This window comes from Vollenhovia emeryi, unplaced genomic scaffold (assembly GCF_000949405.1).
Source record: "Vollenhovia emeryi isolate VEMERY1.0 unplaced genomic scaffold, V.emery_V1.0 DF939241.1, whole genome shotgun sequence".
Classification (NCBI taxonomy): Eukaryota; Metazoa; Arthropoda; class Insecta; order Hymenoptera; family Formicidae; genus Vollenhovia; species Vollenhovia emeryi.
Genome location: NW_011967125.1, coordinates 75745 through 93822, shown reverse-complemented (window position 1 = coordinate 93822; position 18078 = coordinate 75745). Strand labels below are relative to the sequence as shown.

The 18078-nt window shown below is 34.9% G+C and overlaps 2 protein-coding genes across 10 annotated transcripts; both read right to left on the bottom strand.

The window, feature by feature from the left end:
- Positions 1-1151: 1151 nt before the first annotated feature.
- On the bottom strand, positions 1152-9609 carry LOC105560117 (DDB1- and CUL4-associated factor 6-like). 6 transcript variants are annotated; one of them, XM_012008936.1, is made up of 17 exons: positions 9131-9609; positions 8866-9020; positions 8062-8179; positions 7782-7960; positions 7568-7703; positions 7339-7499; positions 7082-7253; positions 6730-6978; positions 6303-6660; positions 6052-6161; positions 5893-5985; positions 5765-5822; positions 5526-5660; positions 4814-5075; positions 4580-4685; positions 4449-4509; positions 2603-2678 (listed from the first exon to the last, which is right to left on the bottom strand). In XM_012008936.1, the coding sequence occupies exons 1-16, from the start codon at positions 9219-9221 to the stop codon at positions 4496-4498; spliced, it is 2397 nt and encodes a 798-aa protein (XP_011864326.1). In that variant the 5' UTR covers positions 9222-9609; the 3' UTR covers positions 2603-2678; positions 4449-4495. The 6 variants fall into 6 exon arrangements, 5 of the variants coding, with proteins under 5 accessions (XP_011864323.1, XP_011864324.1, XP_011864325.1 ...); XM_012008933.1 differs by lacking the exon at positions 4449-4509 and having other exon boundaries at positions 1152-2678; positions 9131-9606; XM_012008934.1 differs by lacking the exon at positions 4449-4509 and having other exon boundaries at positions 1152-2678; positions 4814-5066; positions 9131-9605.
- Positions 9610-11345: 1736 nt separating this feature from the next.
- LOC105560116 lies at positions 11346-17892 on the bottom strand. Of its 4 annotated transcripts, XM_012008931.1 has the most exons (3): positions 17384-17892; positions 17112-17284; positions 11346-11853 (listed from the first exon to the last, which is right to left on the bottom strand). In XM_012008931.1, the coding sequence occupies exons 1-3, from the start codon at positions 17424-17426 to the stop codon at positions 11668-11670; spliced, it is 402 nt and encodes a 133-aa protein (XP_011864321.1). In that variant the 5' UTR covers positions 17427-17892; the 3' UTR covers positions 11346-11667. The 4 variants fall into 4 exon arrangements, 2 of the variants coding, with proteins under 2 accessions (XP_011864321.1, XP_011864322.1); XR_001008799.1 differs by lacking the exon at positions 17384-17892 and having other exon boundaries at positions 17138-17329; XM_012008932.1 differs by lacking the exon at positions 17384-17892 and having other exon boundaries at positions 17112-17329.
- Between the last annotated feature and the right edge of the window lie 186 nt (positions 17893-18078).

The following is an 18078-nucleotide window of genomic DNA, read 5'->3' as shown; positions in this document are numbered from 1 at the left end:
TCTACGCGCGCACGTCACTCTTCGATTAAACATTCTCGACTATTTCTTGTTCTCTTTTTCGTCCATCTCTCTCGAAAGATTCAAACTAGGGATTAAAATTACAATTGTCAACGTATCTCTAAATGATAATAACTTTGAATTCTGCAATGATGTTTGAATCCGTTGTGATCCTCTCGATTGTAAACGATGCTATTGTGTGAAAGATTCCGACTCGTACCGTCAAAATTTTGCTTTGTTTTTAACGGAAATGTGCAATTCTTACATATATATATATATATATATATATATATACACAGATTATTAGAATTTGATATACTCTTCTCAATATATCCTCGGTGGTACCTATCGACTTTGTAAATTGTTTAGGAGCAAAATAAGCCAAAGTATAATTCTTAATCTCAGTCGCATTTTCGATGTAGTGCTTGTCCTGGTTTTCAGTCTTCTTCCTCCTTATCACTAAAGCAGTGTTTATTGGAGAATTAAGATGTAGAAAAGATGAAAGAGCGTCGATGATAGCTTCATCGAGCCCTCAATAAATACAATTAGGCATTAGTCTTATTATAATTGAAGACAAGAGTAACCGTATGTAAACTTGGCGTATCTACGTGCGATCTCTTCTCTACGCTTCTATTGCGATCACTAGAGCCCATTGTTTTGATACGTTTACAATTCTTCTAATCATCATTTCTAGTGCTAATATATTATTTGTTCATTATTCATTACAAATGTGGTATTCATATTGTGTTATTAAAATTAGGTTCTATTGTTTGACGTGTGGTTTTGTCTCATCTGTTTATTGCTTTCAGTTATTTCTTTTTCAACTCGCATCTCTCTTTCACATGACTAATTCGAAATGAGTCGAAATGAGCTAGTATAGAAGACGATGTTTCATCCGTTTGCTAGATATCCGCTACCGACGCGGACGACTTGTTTTTACGATGCGATAAGAATTCTTTCACGTTTGAGATATTTGATGATAAGAGTAATGTATATGTTTGGTGTGCAATGTAAACGGCATAATTTTGAATACTCTCTACCACATCATAACAGAGAGGGGGAGGGAGAGAGAGAGAGAGAGTGTGCGTGCGTGTTAATGATTATACGTGACATTAGCGCATAGACGAAAAGGATCTACGTTGAAGGAAATATTATAATGGGCGTTGATATTTTTATTATAAACAGGTTTCTCTTGATATTACATAATTGTAAAGACATGTCGTTCATGCTTACGTGTACGTTGTTCATTTAACGGTCGTTAACCATATTTTACCAATGTGACTATTGTACTAAAATTTCACAAGCGGTCACGCTATGCGAGATGCGGCGTCGTAACACGATTATCGACGTAATTATCGATTTTTAACATTCTCGGCATTTTTCATAAATCTGCCTATCTCTCAAGCAGACACAATTACTATTATCGGTACTTTATTGCTCTAACTGAAAATCTGTAAGGCACGTATTACGGTTTGCCTTACGCCAAAAATTTTCATGTCCTAATAACGTTAGAATCACATTATCCTTTTCTACGGGATCAAATTGTATTACTGACACTTCGTTCGTCGTATTATTCCTCGAATCTCGATGATAAATGTAAACCATAAACATACAGAACGAATGTGAAAAGTTGATCGTGCAATTTACAAGATATTTGTGCCTGCAGTAACAACAGAAGAAAATAAAACTCTCTCTTGATCATTCAGCTATAACCCAGTATTATGTACTCGTCCTCTCGAGCATGAAATATAACTCTACAAAATTCTACGAAATACTATTCTTTAATCTTGACTCTAATATAGAAAATATTCTATAAGTAAGGGATTGTAATAATTAAAATAAATAGACAGTCTCTGTTTATACGCATGCGTATACGTAAGACGAGACGTAAGAGTTTGAAACCTTGACAATCTCCGATTGCACAAGTTGATTTCTTTGCCGTCAAAGATAGTAAATCACCGTTCCTATTTCGTTCCTAATAATACGAGGAGATATGTACAAACGGAGACGAAATGTCTTTTATTGCAAGTCTTGGACTAGCATGCTAATTTTGCACTTATTTCACACATTATTGCACTTATTTCACCGACAACAATCTCTTTGCAAGATATACGAAGCCGTATCATAATGACATACACAGCTGGAATATAAATATTCATAGATGCTAACATACTTGGTAAAACGTAAAGTACAATATATACAGAGATCAAAATTCCTTTTCTGTCCAATACACTACAGAATATGGATCCACTTTAAATATCGACTGTAACATAAGGCGGCAAAAAAGAAAAAAAGAGACAGTTATACGTATAAACTTGGGTATTCGAGGAATCATCCCAGTCAAGTCCATCCCCAGTTTGGTACATTATTACATGTACAGTTATGTATGACACTGACAATGCCATCGGATATCTTGTAGATACATGAGATACATCTATGTACCGAAACATCATTCCAATTGGACTTTACGTATATATCACGAGATCTGTTTACGTCGATCAGGACCTTCTATGTTTCTTGATTCGATCGGTAAATTAAGCATTATCATCATTACAATTCCGTAATTAATACGCGAGTTTCCGTTTTATTATCGTTACTACTTGCGGTATCGTCCAAGGCGACTCAGCCACCTCGTAATTCGCCGCCCTCGTCGCTGCTCCGTCTCCTGTTGCGACCTCGACCTACAAAATAGTTTACATGATTCTTATAATTTTGTCATAGAATGAACGCGGTCATTTCTTTCAAGTATATCTCGGTAACATAGTTTCCAATATATCACTTTTACATGAAGATTGTATCATTGAGAAGGTTGTCATCGGGAGAAAATCAGAAATGTTGACAATTGCATCAAATTTAAAACACACACGCTCCTATAAATCATGTCAGCACGTAAAGTTACATTTTTTCACCGGTTAGTTTGTAAGAATACACTTTTTTTATGAGTTTTAATTCGAAAATTTTATGCTGTATATCAATTATGAAAAGAAATTATTGAAATTATTCAGAAACTAATAAATTTATAGTTAATATAATGAATATATCATACCAAAGTGTTTTCAAGGATTTGGAAAACATAAAAAAGTATTAAAAAGTGGCTCCCTTGCAACAATTACAAAAAGTCTTGTATTTTGTTAGAAATGTTCTCAAAACCTAACCTTAACTGGTGAAAAAATCCACATACGAACAATGTTTGCAAAAATTTTATGCAAGTTTTAATATATCTGATAATTAATATTCTCCTTGTAACCTTCTTAATTAATTCTGCACAATTATTAATCCTTTGTCCTTAATCCTAATTATTCCAGCTGAAAAAAATTATATAAAAATTAAAAGAAATTTTGCGACATTTTATCCACCTTGTAGAATCGTACTTGAAAAATATCTATGTATATGATTTTTTATAATCAGAGATGTTGAGTATATATTTGCACAGCACAGAATATTGTGTACGTAATATTTTACACGCTACATTTGCACTAAATTGTCACTTGTATAGAATAAATGTAAGAAAATTAATTTAACAAACATTTCGTTAAGTGACATTTTAACATTCCGTAAGAAACCATATAATTTCTTGCACAATTATCATAAATGATTGAAATAATTTTTTTCAATAATAATATATATATATTGTATATAATCACAGAATTTACAAATAATCTATTAAAGTTACATTTTAATACACTGCTTTCTTTTTAATATCATCTTAATAAGAATTCGGGATAAGAATATTTATTGTTGCGTATATATCAAAAACTGTTGGCCAATTAGTGAAACAAAAATTTTATTTCTTACAGTTTTGATATGCATGCAGCAAATGAATAACTATTTGTAATTTCATATTTGTTACTTGTATACAACCACGGCAGTAATCAGATGGATTAAAGAGAAATTGCAGCATTTTTAAATATCTTACACCTTGTTCCAATGTCAATACTGTCAGTAGACCAAATGTTTCGTTTTGATATAATGGCATTCACCAGAGACATGTTTTAAGGATAGTGAATCTGGATATACGTATGTGTGAGTTGATATAGTAAGTAGCAAATATCGTAACATCTTTGGAAAATGTTTCAAATAAATAACATGGAGAAAATGTAAAGAAATATATGTTACTAACTTGTTCAGTTTCGAACTCTAGCAAAATTGAGCAGGTGTGAAATGTATTAGCATTTATAAAATATGTTAGGCATTATCAAAATAACTATAACTTATATTACTTATAATTTTATAGACAAGACACTTAAGAACACAGAAATGCTCAATATAAATACCAGTCAAATGTAGGTTTGCACATTGAGAGAAAAAAAAAGGAGAAAAAGACGGCTTCTGTCAATTCACCGATATCTTATACTCTATTATGAAATTTGAACAAGGACACGCCCAATGCAATACAACTCATTGTCAGATAAAGCTTTTACATCCATTCAATGCCAACAATCATATAATACCTGCGCACAACAATGGAAGACTCCGAAAAATGTTGGATTTATTTTTCTTACTTCTGTATTCCTGTACATATTAGTGTAGCGAATTATCGCAAACTGACCCCGAAAGGAATATTACTAAAAATTTTCACTACCTCTGCGTATTTGATTGAGGCATGCCAGCATTCTGATCATAAAAACCGCAGGTACAGTAATTGTGTCTTTGGTCTCTTCCAACATAACTGCATTTCTTTTTTTCAGCTGAAAGCAAAATCAAACGTCAAGCTATCTTTCCTCGTATGAGAATATTATCAAGAGACGTTTACACATTTCTTCTACATAATGTTTCTATTTAATATAATATTGAAAATAAAAAGGAAACAACTTACGTCTTCGGCAAACTTTTCGTCGAAGCTTGGTTCGTCGTTGATCGGCGCCCACAGCTTCACGTCATAATCAATGCCGGAAGTAGCCAGCATTGGAAGATACGGATGCGGTTGCAAGCAATTGACCACATGTTGATCCGCTTCCAGCAACATACACAATCTTGCAGTGTCTCTTTCCCACACGAACACGTGACCGCAATCGCTACCCGACATGACGAAATCATTGCCCCAGAAATTCGCTTCCTTGATCATGGTCCTAAAGAAACTAGAGTCAAAAGTGGGGGAAAGGCAACTAGTCAGAGATAATTCGGCGGCTTTAATATTGCACAGTTTGCCCAGTCCGCTCGGAGGCTTTTTCGGAACTACTTGAGTCAATGATTTGGCTTCCGATCTTTCAGACGTTTACACATTGGTGCACTTTTTGATTAGATGAAGACTCGGTTAAAGTTATTGTCATTCACGGTGACAGCGACCAAACTTGCCAAGCTGATTTGGTATATGCTATTCTTGGCGCAATTACTTAATATCGTGTTAATCTAAAAACTACTAATAGCTATACTAATAAAAATAAATACTAATAGTCTCCTCACCTCTAAATCATTTCTATACAAATCGAAATCACTCACACGAATTTAACACTAAGTATTTGAGAGCTTATATCGCTCTCATTGACAATTTGGAGATGTTACGAGTAGAGGTAAAAAGTAGATCAAACCTGGCATTTCTATGTCCCATATATTTTCGTTTTACACAGAGTTCCGTCAGATACGCATCATCAAACGTCTCGTGTCCTTGCGACGAACGAGTATTGGTAATTGCTTCGTCCATCTCCTCGACTGGATTTAGTAGCCTGTAAAGTTATTGCTAAAGATGAAAAAATTCTAATTCTAGAAATAATATTCCGACAAGTGTGAATAATTTGAGTCAAACCTTTATGTAATGTTTTAATCTAACCTTTCATCTGATTGAGTATCTTCGTCATCGCTATCAATGTACACAGCCCCCTTGGCTTCTGCAAAAATGCCATAAATTACTAAATAAGTAAATATATATATTACAAAGCGATTAAGAACTTCATTTACTTTCATCGTTGTAACGATGATGGTTGCGATTATTGCTCGGACCTGCGTCAAGAGTTCCGTCGCTACTTCCAGACGGTCCTGACAAACAAATTGCTGTACAAAATCAATTATACTAATATATATGTATATTTAAAATAAGCAAGGATTTCAAGTATTCACCTGGATGGTAACTGTCGCGAGTCATTTCATCACCGACACCAAGTGATATCGTGGCACTAGTTGAGCTTTTGTCAGAATACGTTAAACTCACAGCAGGTTCACTACCATGTCTGTTAAATTATGCATTAGATAGATATATTCGTTTTCGCATCTCTTGACATTTTTATCAGTTAAAATACATACTAATATTTCGAGAGGAGAAAGAAAAATCTTACACACAGCAGATCTCAATAGGAAAATTTTAAACTTACCTTTCAAGAAAACCATCCCGCATCGTTGTTAATCTATCCTGAAGATTTTCCATCATATTCTCCTGTTTGCTAGTTATATTTGCACATGACGTTTCACTCTCATTTCGATTCCATACATTATCATGCTCAGTTCTGTCATGACTACTTGTAGATTTTACAGGAGTGATTTGCGCTTGATCGCTTTGACTAGATTCAGTTTCCATAGGAATATCATTGTTGAAACTCGCGGATATATTCGACGACGGTAACTGGTCATATTCTTGGGATTGTTCGATCCCACTAGTTTGGGATCTCTCAATGTTGATTGCTTCAACCATGTCTGTACTTTCGGCTCCGTCAGCGCGTACATTTGCATCTCCTAAAAACAACACTTTAATAGAATCGAGCATGATAATATGTGTATGACAGGTGTATATATTTTGGTTACCACTTGTTCCCGAAATATTGCTGTGCTCTGCACTCAATTCAACCGTGTCGTTACTTCTCTCTACATTCGGTTCAGGATTACTCTCAGCGGTTTGAATACCTTCCGGTTGCTCGATAACACCTTCCAGACTATCCTCACCTCCGCCACTCAAAGCAGCGCGTGTGGCTGGGTCATTTAACATTCTGCTGAGTACATCTGTCATCCTCTGCATCAAGGACGTGTGCAACATCGGTCTTGCCTGAGCGATTTCTAACAAACGACATACCATTGTATAGTGGAATTTCTTTGCACAAGATATATAAAAGATACACAGACATATGCGTAAGATGTAAGAGAAGGAGAATTAATTTACCTGTACCACTGCGACGTCCTCCTTCTCTTTCTGGACGGGCATCGGGACCTGTATCGGACCAATCGCCGCGAAGTCTCAAACGACGAACTGGTTGAGGCGATCTTAACGGATGCTTCTTTCCTTTTCCCTTTCCCATTGTCGCGTCTTTTCGCAGCTGCAAACTGCCTTGATCCTGGATATAAGTTTCCGAGATAAATAAAAATATAGATAACATATTTTATATATGTATGTGTGTGTTTAGATAAAATGTAAATTACTTTGATACTGAATAAGTAGAGATGATCACTGCTATAGCTGACAAGGACGTCTTGTCCATCCGGGCTATAGCTCAACGACGTAATCCTGTAAGAATTGCCTTCAAACTCTGGGACAGTGAAACTGCACAACGGTCTCACTGATCTCTCCGCATCCGTCCAACCTAGATGTATACACATGTTACCAATATGATACACGACACGTAACGCAGTTACATCACGTAAAGATTACCGGTGACTGGTGTACCGAGAGTTCTCCTGTCGAATGTTCTTACAGTGCTGTCGGAACAACCGATCGCTATTTGGTGAGGCAATACAGGATTCACGGACAAAGCGGTTACGGCTCTTTGACACGAGATTAGTACATCCTAGAAAAAGCATTTAATCAAATACATGTACAGTTTCAAGAGTGTTGTAATTATAGGGAGAATAATGTGTGTGCTTGCCTCTCTACATCTCGTAGCGTTACATTTATCCTTCAGCCTGAGATCAAACCATCTCACAGTCCCGTCCTCTCCGCAACTTAGGAAACTATGCGGCTCACCGGGTACTGTCGCTATTTCATACGTAGTGCCGGTGTGACAGGTGAATTGATTATGGAACGTTTCCGTTCTTCTCATCAGGTCTGTAAACAAGATGACGTGATTGAAATACTCTTGGATTTCTCATTCATTCATATTATCCTCACCGATGCACACGCACACGCGCGCATATTAATTTTCATACCTGTATACAAAATAATGCCATCTCCGCTGCAAGAAACAATACGGTGATCTCCACTATTAGGCAAAAATTTGGCACTAAAAATATTTGCTCTGTGACTTGTTTTGTAGTCCGTTAATACCTTGAATGGAAAAAAATTACTAATAGACTAGGAAAGGGCTGAGAACCGTGACAAGGTGTTAGTGTTGAAACAATTTGATTATAAATTTATTTCGAAAAATATTACCCCTCACCCTAAACGGGCACCTCACCAATTCGATCACTGAGGCATGCGGTAATATTTATCGCAATAAACAGTCTAATGTAAGTCTTATTTCTCGAATGCCACACACCTTTTCTGACTCTTTACTGACCAATGAAATTATTAATTTCAATTTATTGAAATACTAATTGTTACAGACACTTTATTCAGCATAAATAAAAGTGAGCAAGGTGAGTGACAGTACCAAAGGATAAAATTAACCGTATGCATATGTAGCTGATGAATCTATACCAGTATCTAGTTTGGCATCGGCATCTCTAACTATGTCAATGTTGGACCTTGACTAGAATTAACTATTTAACTGGAAAAGATTTTCTTGAAAAATGTATTAACGTAATTTGTTTTTATATCTATAAATAAGGTAACAACTAGTAATTGTCTCACTACGTTTTACATTCCGTATTTTGAGGATTGCCAAGCGCAATTGACTTTCTAGACACACGATTTTCAAGGATAAAATCCAAAATAATCTTGGCACAATCCTCTTGGACAGAGTCTAGAAATAAATGTAAAATTTCAAGGAAAGCAATGGAATATAGATGTACCTCATAATTATGTGCATTAGTTAGAACAAGATGTTGATCGTCACTCCCAGACAGTATCAATTCTCCATTGTTGTTCCAACAAATAGAATTGACGCAACCATTGTGGACCTTTAATCTCTTCAGCAATGACATGCGCTGCATTAGTTGTAAGCTAGCTGTACGACAAGAAATGTTTTCTCTTGTGTCAAATGTCTCGTGTCGTATAACTCATTAGCCCTAGCTGCACCGTTAAAAAGGTACCGTTAAAAATAGCAAAGAAATCTACCTTTGCTGCTAGAGTAGAACTTGAGCCTCGTGCAATCGTCGTACGGCTGATAGTAGATATCGCGGAAGATGCTGACGCGCGTCTTCCTCATGGTTGGATCCTCGGTGGAGTTATCTCAGCTGACCTTCAATTTCAACGGTGCATAGACACTCGGTAGGATCTGCCAGCCAGCGAATGGATCGCACGTGAGAGAGAATGATTGTCGAGCGAAATCGCGAGTCCTTAGCAATTCCGCGGCACGCAGTTACGCAGCAGAAATTTTCTTGACATGGCACACTTGAGACTAAAAATAAATACGACGTTGCGCTCGCTGCACGGAAAATTCGTCTGGTACGATCTCGACGACCCCATCCGCGTTCCCTCGGCCCTCCAACAGACTCCAACTGTTTCGCTCGGACAAACAGCTGAGAGATCGCTTCATATATCTATGTAGGCGTGCGTCTATACATAAATACATTTGCAGTCTCGTTGCTCGGTGTTGTTCGGTGTTGCTCGGTGTTGCTCGGTACCGCTCGGTACCGCTCGGCATTGTTCGGCGCCGCTCAGCGTCGCTCGCGGCTCGCTGCCAATTGTACCCGAGTTGCCCAACAATTGGTCAATCAACTCCATCTACATCAGTTTCATTACCTCTCTCGGATTTCTCGACTTTAATTCTTTATGGTCTTTATTACAAATAATCTTTTTTCTAGGCTATCTTAGTTCTAATATTGCTCTCATTTTGTACATATTTATTGTAGAATTGTATCAAGCCAATATTGTCAGGTGTACCAAAAATTAGTAAAATTAAACATTTTTTCCTTTTTGATATAATTTACATTTTCTAACATAGAATGTCGATAAAACTAACGGCTTTAGGCTTATTCCGGTAATAAATATTTTGCAAATTCCAAAAATGGTCAAATTATTAGAAAAATTAATTTACTCAAACGTTGAAAATGTTGTGTAATATGTGTAGTAGTATGTATAATAGAATATACTTGCAGTCCTTGCAGTATAAAGAATATAAACCTATCAGTAATTAACTGCAGTCGGTAAAGTTACTCACACTTTTACCAATTGTAAAAAGGAAAAGAGGTAGAAACAAAAATACAAAATTTTCTGTTATATTATATTCATTAATTAATACACTTTAATCATAATTTACAAATAAGAAATATTTAGTTTTTCGAGTTGAAAATTTATATGTATTACCTTGAAAAAATATTTAATCCTTTATTGTCAAATTATTTTGTAATAGGTAAAATCACTGGTAATTTCACAAACCACCAGTAAATTGTATCAGTAATTTTACATGATTATTTCATAAATTGCATAACAAAAGCAAATAAAAGTTAATGTAATAATTAAAATGGAAAGTACACTTACATTGTAAATATCGGATCTATATAATAAAAGTATACATTATGTCTACAGCTGCTTCGTTAACAAATAAACAAATATTCGCTCAACTTTTAATAAAGGGAAGAGATTAGAAAATTTTAATATGTGATTAGTTAAGGATAATATAGTATTACGATAGATTATTACATATTATTATTATACATTGTAGATATGTAACAGATAATTATTAATATTATGTAATTATTTTCTACTAATCACGAGGTAATTATTTTCTATTTGGTGATTTTATTTTTTACGATAGTTTTTCGAAACATCCAATATATGAATTTTCAATCTGCTCTCGCCAAGAAACTTTCAGACACGACGTTTCCTCTATTTTTAGATTAGACTATACGCACCAAGAGTTGGGTCTTTTTGTAGCCCTTCCCCCTGCCTCTTTTCCGAGGAGCGAGCAGGCTTTAGCGTAGCCAAGTAAAACTCAAAAGAATTACATCGAATCGCTGCTTGAAAATTCTTTCATTATATTAGACGTTTTTTTATTATTTCCTCCGAGTAAAGACAAAAGAAAACAAAACATCTCATATGTGAAATTCACTATTAATAATCATTGAGATAATGAAACACATTCGTCTCGATTCTGTTGTAAAAGATTTTACTTCATTGTAGCTCTACGAAAAAGGAGAGTAGGCGTATTCTCATACCAATTGTGGTCTGATAAGATTCCATGAAATATCACAGTGTTTATTATCACGTACGGAAGCGAGAGATATTTGTACGCCTTATCATGAAGAATTTACGAAATTATATGACGGTAAGAATCTTCTCAACTATATCGTATAGCAATTTCCTAGTCGCTTAAATCTACTTGAACGTCTGCGTAAATATTACTACGAGTTTATTTATGTCGAATATGTACAATATACAGAGGTTTGACATTTTCTTCATACACGCAAATTCACGCATACTTTTTCAAATTAATAAAAAGTTTACAATTCAGTTTGTTTACAGTACACAGAGACACGTATGTATTACAATTTCTTAGAAAATGTGATGAAAAAGAAAAGGACAACTAACGCTCTGTATCGAGATGATGAAATTGTTTTCGTTCGCATTGATAAATCCTCTCGCCTTTAATCGTCGTCTTTGGAATCCTGACGACATCTTTACCTGACAGTATTAGAACCTTCTACTTCAATCTAATGCTGCCCGGTAAGATGTGAACAGATACTCCGTAGGTAGCCATCTTGCCGCCACGTGAAGAGTGATCTTTGCTCTTTGTAAGATCTCCCTTTTTCAACTGCGCTTTTTTTGCATTCGCCTTTTTCTTCTTTCATCCGCTGGACATTCGACTTGGCTTTGGAATGTGGACCTTGTCGAAATTGCTAAAAGAAAAGAAGAACCAAGAAAAAGTAACTTTATTTCTATCATAGGTCCATTTTTTAGTGATGATGTTTAATTACGTTCATGTTTGTCACTCACTCTTTCAATAAACTAATTTTATTTTGTAAATTAAACTAATAATTAGGTATCATTTTTTGCAAGTATATTATGCAATGATCTGGGGATTGCTTATGAAATCGAGATATTATAGGAACCATGTTCTCACTCGAAAATTAGAAGGAAAAGAGCGCAGCCTTAAGTTTTTAAGTCTTTTTTTATCGCCTTTTAAATTAAGCGACATTTATGTAGTGGGCGCGCATATTTCACGTTTTCTCTCTCGCTTTCTAACCATAGCTATCTACTTTTCGGTCACTCGCACGACCACATTTAAATATTAAAACGCAAATTCGAAGAAACGATGGACGATCTCTGCATTTATATGCAGGTGTCGTCATAGCGATATTCGTGAAAGCGAGTTCCGAACTGGTCGTCACACCAACGCGACTTCAACGAATGGGACTATATGTATAGGTGGTAAAATAACGCAACACAAAATGACAAACTCACACATAAGTAACGCCATTTTTTTTATTTGTAATATATTTAAAAGAAAAATTAGTATACGGTGTAAATATTATAACAATCTTACATATGTATATATCATTTCTTACCACATATTATATGTACATTTCTCCTATACTGTAAACAAATAATAACATTCTACTAGATATTTGTGTTTTATCCTAACATATTTTTTCACGTGACAAGATATCAAGTATTTTGTCAAATATTCATGTTCTCGATAACTTTTTATTTTTATAGTTTTATGCGATTAAATGAGATGAATCGATCAATTTAAAGAAATATGCAATTTGCAATGTACGTAACTAAAGCATACGTAACTAAAAGTAACAATCGCTCGATACTACCCGCAATTGGCGTTATATGATTCTGATGGTTGTATCGATAGCTCTTTATGTAAATAACTGTAGACTGATATCCATGATGAACATTATTAATATACTTCTCAGAGATGGCTGTGTTTGTACGCCAATTTTATGTAGGAAAATAATTTTCGTTTGCGCACATCAGCTTCAGTTTCTTTTTTTCGCTCAAAGTATGATATGATGTAATGATTGTAACGTACGTGATTGTCTAAATGTATAACCTTGAAGAATCTGAAAAAATTAATGTTTCAAATAATTTTTTCAACATAAGTAAATTAATAAAACTACGAAATTCAGAAATCGAGAGAGAGTAAATTCTTAATTAATCAAGTACTTTAACGAAAAGTTAATTTACTTTTCCTTTGTGCAATAAAATGGCAATGGGAAAATAAACAAGTTAAAAAATTAATTGATCGAGGCGATTGGTAAACTAGAGACTGTGGGATATTGTCGGTTTGTAACAGAATACGCGCTATGCGCTCTCGTACGTATTATTGTATTATCACTCATTATCTCAAGTGTTGCAGAAACGATAGGAAACCGATAATCGGCAAAATCTCGAAAATCATAATCTCGAGAAAAATTTTCATCATTTTTTTATAAGCATCGTTCTATTGCAGAAAACAATGTTATCTCATTCAAACACACATTTTCGTGTATTTTATAAAATTATATTACCATATATGTATAGGCAGACAATATTCACAATTGAGAGAACGTCCTCTACGTTTCTTATAGAAATATATATTTTTATATAGAGAATTGTACTGTATACTTTTCTTTATGTGCGTTGTCTAATACTTGGCAACGTCATATCTTCATTTTCTCTTACATTCTCTCTTGCAATGCTTCGTATAGAAAGACGACTGGAAATATTCATTTACGAAAAGCAGAAAGTGCCGAATTATAATAAAATAAACGTAGATGTACGTGACAATAACGCGTATCGATACCCAACGATTCTTTTAACATTCAGTGAGATATTCAACGAGCTATCGAAAAACACTTGTTCAAACCGAAATCAATCTGTATCAATAGATTGATAATTTTGACACTGGTTTCGATATCGAGAGAAGATTGCTGAATATAACATACATATACTTAAAAAAACTCCTATTTAATATAAAACTGAACAATTCATATCTTCTTTACTTCTTATTGATTATAGTACAGAAATAAAATGCTAAAAAGTATCAACATTGTCGATACGATGAATGGAAAGTATCGTATATTAAAAAATTTATCGTTGGGAGAGAAAACAGTCGTGTCTATGTAATTCCGAAAATTTAGAAAGATATTACGACACGAAGAAGCAACTGTGAAAGAGCGTTTCCAAGTATTTAAATAACCAAGTTTAAGAGCAAGGGAAAATCCTTACAGTTTATTCCCAAAATTCGTTAGGAAATTCATGAAGCAAATTGTTCTTGAGAAACATCTTACAAGTATTAAGTATTACGTTACTTGAATCCGCCTGCGACGTGTGTCGCGAGGCCTTCGATTCCGTAGAAACGCGAGAAATAAGATGGATGCTGGATGAATGGAAATGTCGGGTTATTATAAGATGCGAGATATGCGGCTCAGGCCCCATGTTTGTTGCAGATGCAAATCAAGTCTCTCGATCAACATACCGCACGTATCATACAAAGATACGTATTAAAGTACGTAGATGACTTGGCGCGATCGTAAGTTTCTGCTTGTAACCAAGTCGATACCAAGTTGAAAATAATAATTAATCGTAATTATTAAAAATCTTATTATTCTGAAACCTACACAAAATGAGTAGAACGTTATTTACGTTCGTTTGATTTTGCTTCCTTCTCTCTTTTTTCTTCTCATTGTCCCTGAAGACCTAACTAGAAAAAAAGATTTCTTTCGCGTACAATATCGTTCAAATTGTACGATTCACTTATCCATTACTTAAAATATGTAAAACGATAATGATGATAATGATGTGAAAAAGTACATGGTATATAAATTATAAAATGTCGTTATTGAATTAAATTATGTAAATTATCAAGTTTACTACATATATTTCTAATCGATTGTAATTATGTCACGTATGTTGCAAATATAAGGGCGACTATGAATGTTTCAACACGTTGTACATGGCATAACGTTAAAAATATAAATTGATTGTATTTTTCTGGATACACGCCCGTTATTAGCGTAAATAAAATTATATACAAATTTCATGGAAATTAAGTTGGATTGAAAATAAAAGCTATCGCAATTATTTCGACATACCAATAAAATAACGATTAGCTTAGAAGATTTGAGCTTCGAAAATACTTTCATATCATATACATATTAACCATGTGTTTACGTGTTTTTTCGGTAAGTAAGGGGGGAGAGAGAAAGAGAAAGAGAGGACAGTGAGAAAAAGGCGGAGAGAGCCAAGAGAGTGTGCGAACGAAGAGAGGATACCGTTGCATAAGCTATATTTAACCGCACCTGCTGGCGCCAGACTATCCACGCTCGCGCATGCGCTATACGTGGCTCTTGACGCGACACATGTTCTTTCTCTCTCTCTCGACGCGTTTCGAGTAAATGAGCGGGTCTACACTCTACAGCTCCTCCATCCGAAGGATAAGAGCGTGCGCTGTTATCCACGCTCGAACAAGGTACGTTAGGCACCGTATGTCTTCACATTTAAAGTTAAATGCTTTCGGATCGTAATTATATACAGATATTAATATATTAATTAAACTGATAATGACTTTCAATTAAAATCTCCAAAGTCTATCTTTTTCAGCTCTCTTTACATTTCACGTTGTGGAATACATATATATGGAATATAACTGTTATATTGTTAAGTACAATCATAATATTCGGGATGACATTGTTCTATCTAGTTTAGATTGAATATTTAATAGACTTTAGTTCAGTCATTTAATTGTCAGAGTGAATAGAAGAAATGTGACGCACTACTATATATGTAAACATCCTCAAATAAAAATAGTATACATTCAGAGAGATACACACACACACACACGCACACACACACAAGATAACACAGCAAGGTAGAAAAATTCACGAGTAAGAGTGACGCGTCGAAATAAACGTGATACGACACGGGAATGACCTCAGGGAACTGCTCTATAACGTGGCTAATTTAATTAAACACCACGCCATCAGTACTGGGTGCGCCGTTTATCCGAGCAAAATTCGCTCAATGTAGGGGTGACAACTATTCCATTTTATTGTTAAATTTAACGCATTTCCTTTAGAACTAGTTGCCTCCCAAAGATGACATTTTAACATTACCAAGTATTTATTTAGTTAAAAAATAATCATTTAAATCTCTCATTTAAAGTGTTTTATTCAATTTAAGTTAGTTTAAGAAAACTAAAGAGAGAAAATTCAACTTTGCCTCATGCCACGCTTATAACCGTTTTTTTCGATTACATTAGTACTTGAAAAAGTTGGCAAAAAACTGTACGTAATAAATAAAAATTACATTAAATCCCACTAGTTACTATTTATTCTTTATTTCTCGTTTTTATGCATTTCATATAATTCGATATCTATTTTCACGAATCATTTACCAAGTATGCTAAAACCACGTGGTGACCACGTTATCTTGTGATTACGTAATTGATAGCGGATTACACTTCGACCTCGACCCGATATCATGCCAAAAATATTAATTTTTCATATCGTAGCATATCAATTTCACATTCTTACAGCTTATACTATAAAAATAAAAAAAGAACAAATATATCGTAAAAAACAATATAAATTAATCTATAAATGAATAAATAAAAATTACAATAAATAGTAATTTGTGAGACAAAAATTAATTACATCTTAGATTAACGTTATTTAAAAAATATTACTTTTGTTAATTTACATTTCATACATATTCTAATATTTTACGTTAAAAGAGACCAATTCAGCATTGTAACAAAATAATATTAATATGATATAATATATGTGGATGTTATTCATAATTAAACATTTTGAATCAATATTACTTTTACATGTGCATTAAAATTATTTCATGGATGATCTCTCACATTGTACAGTTTTCTTATTTTATATTAAAAAGACATTGCATATGCTGCATTCTAACAATATAAAAAGAAATCGATAAATAGTCATCGTAATATCACATTTAAATCTAATTTCTTCAATTTCTCTTGTATTATAATTGTAAAATTTTTGAAAATATACAACACACACATGATGCGAAATACTTGTACTAAAATTAACGGATAGAGAATATTTTCACAAGATTATTTGAGAAAACTCACTTGCATCACAATTACCACAAGTACCGTTTCGATTTGTCTCCGCTCGCGACCTTCACTTACCTGATAACAAAGAGTAGGATATTTACCAGCTAGTTGTGCGTACATTACGCTACTGAAGAAGATCGATCGGTTGGTTGCTCGAGGAAGAAAACGACGACATGGCGCCTGTCTTTTGGTGCGTGGAGTCTGATGACTGATACACCCGAATACGCGTCGTCGTCGTCGTCGTCGTCATCGTCATCATCATTATTATCATCAACATCATCATCATCATCATCATCATCATCATCATCATCATAATCATCATCATCTTCGCCGTCGTCATCTTCGCCGTCGTCGTCGTCGTCGTATCATAAACGCCTCGCGATCTTGCATGAAACGTCCGCGACGGACTCCACCCTCTTCGCTTGTCGGGGAGATTTGCGGTTCATCGAGAGTCACGTTGGAAGGAAGGAGAGAGGGAGGGGATTGCGACGTCCATTGCGCGAGTCGCGCGCGCAGGCCTAAAAAGCGCACTGTCAGCCGGAAGCGTGTAGCACACGATATTCAAGAGGAGGAGGTAGAAAGATGGCGAGAAGCAAAGAGGTAGAAGGAAGGTAGAAGCAACAACGGAGGACGATAGGACCTAGGATTCAAGTCTTGCCAGCAGATCAGACTAAATTCCAAGGATGTAGAAGAGAAGATGAAAGAAGCTTAATTTTCTTCAATCATTAAAGAATCTATTACCTCGCATGAACCATGAATCTATTATCTATTTTTCTCCGTTTACGTTCTTTACAACTTGACATTACGCCATGAATGAAGGCGCAAGAAATGAGGTGAGATGAATTGAGGATGAACATGAAGATGAAGATGAAGATGAGATGAGATGAGATGAGACTAGATGAGATGAGACGAGATGAGACGAGATGAGATAAGATGAGAAGAGATGAGATGAGATGAGATGAGATGAAACGAGATGAGACGAAACGAAACGAGACGAGACAAGATGAAACGAGACGACACGACACGAGACGAGACGAGACGA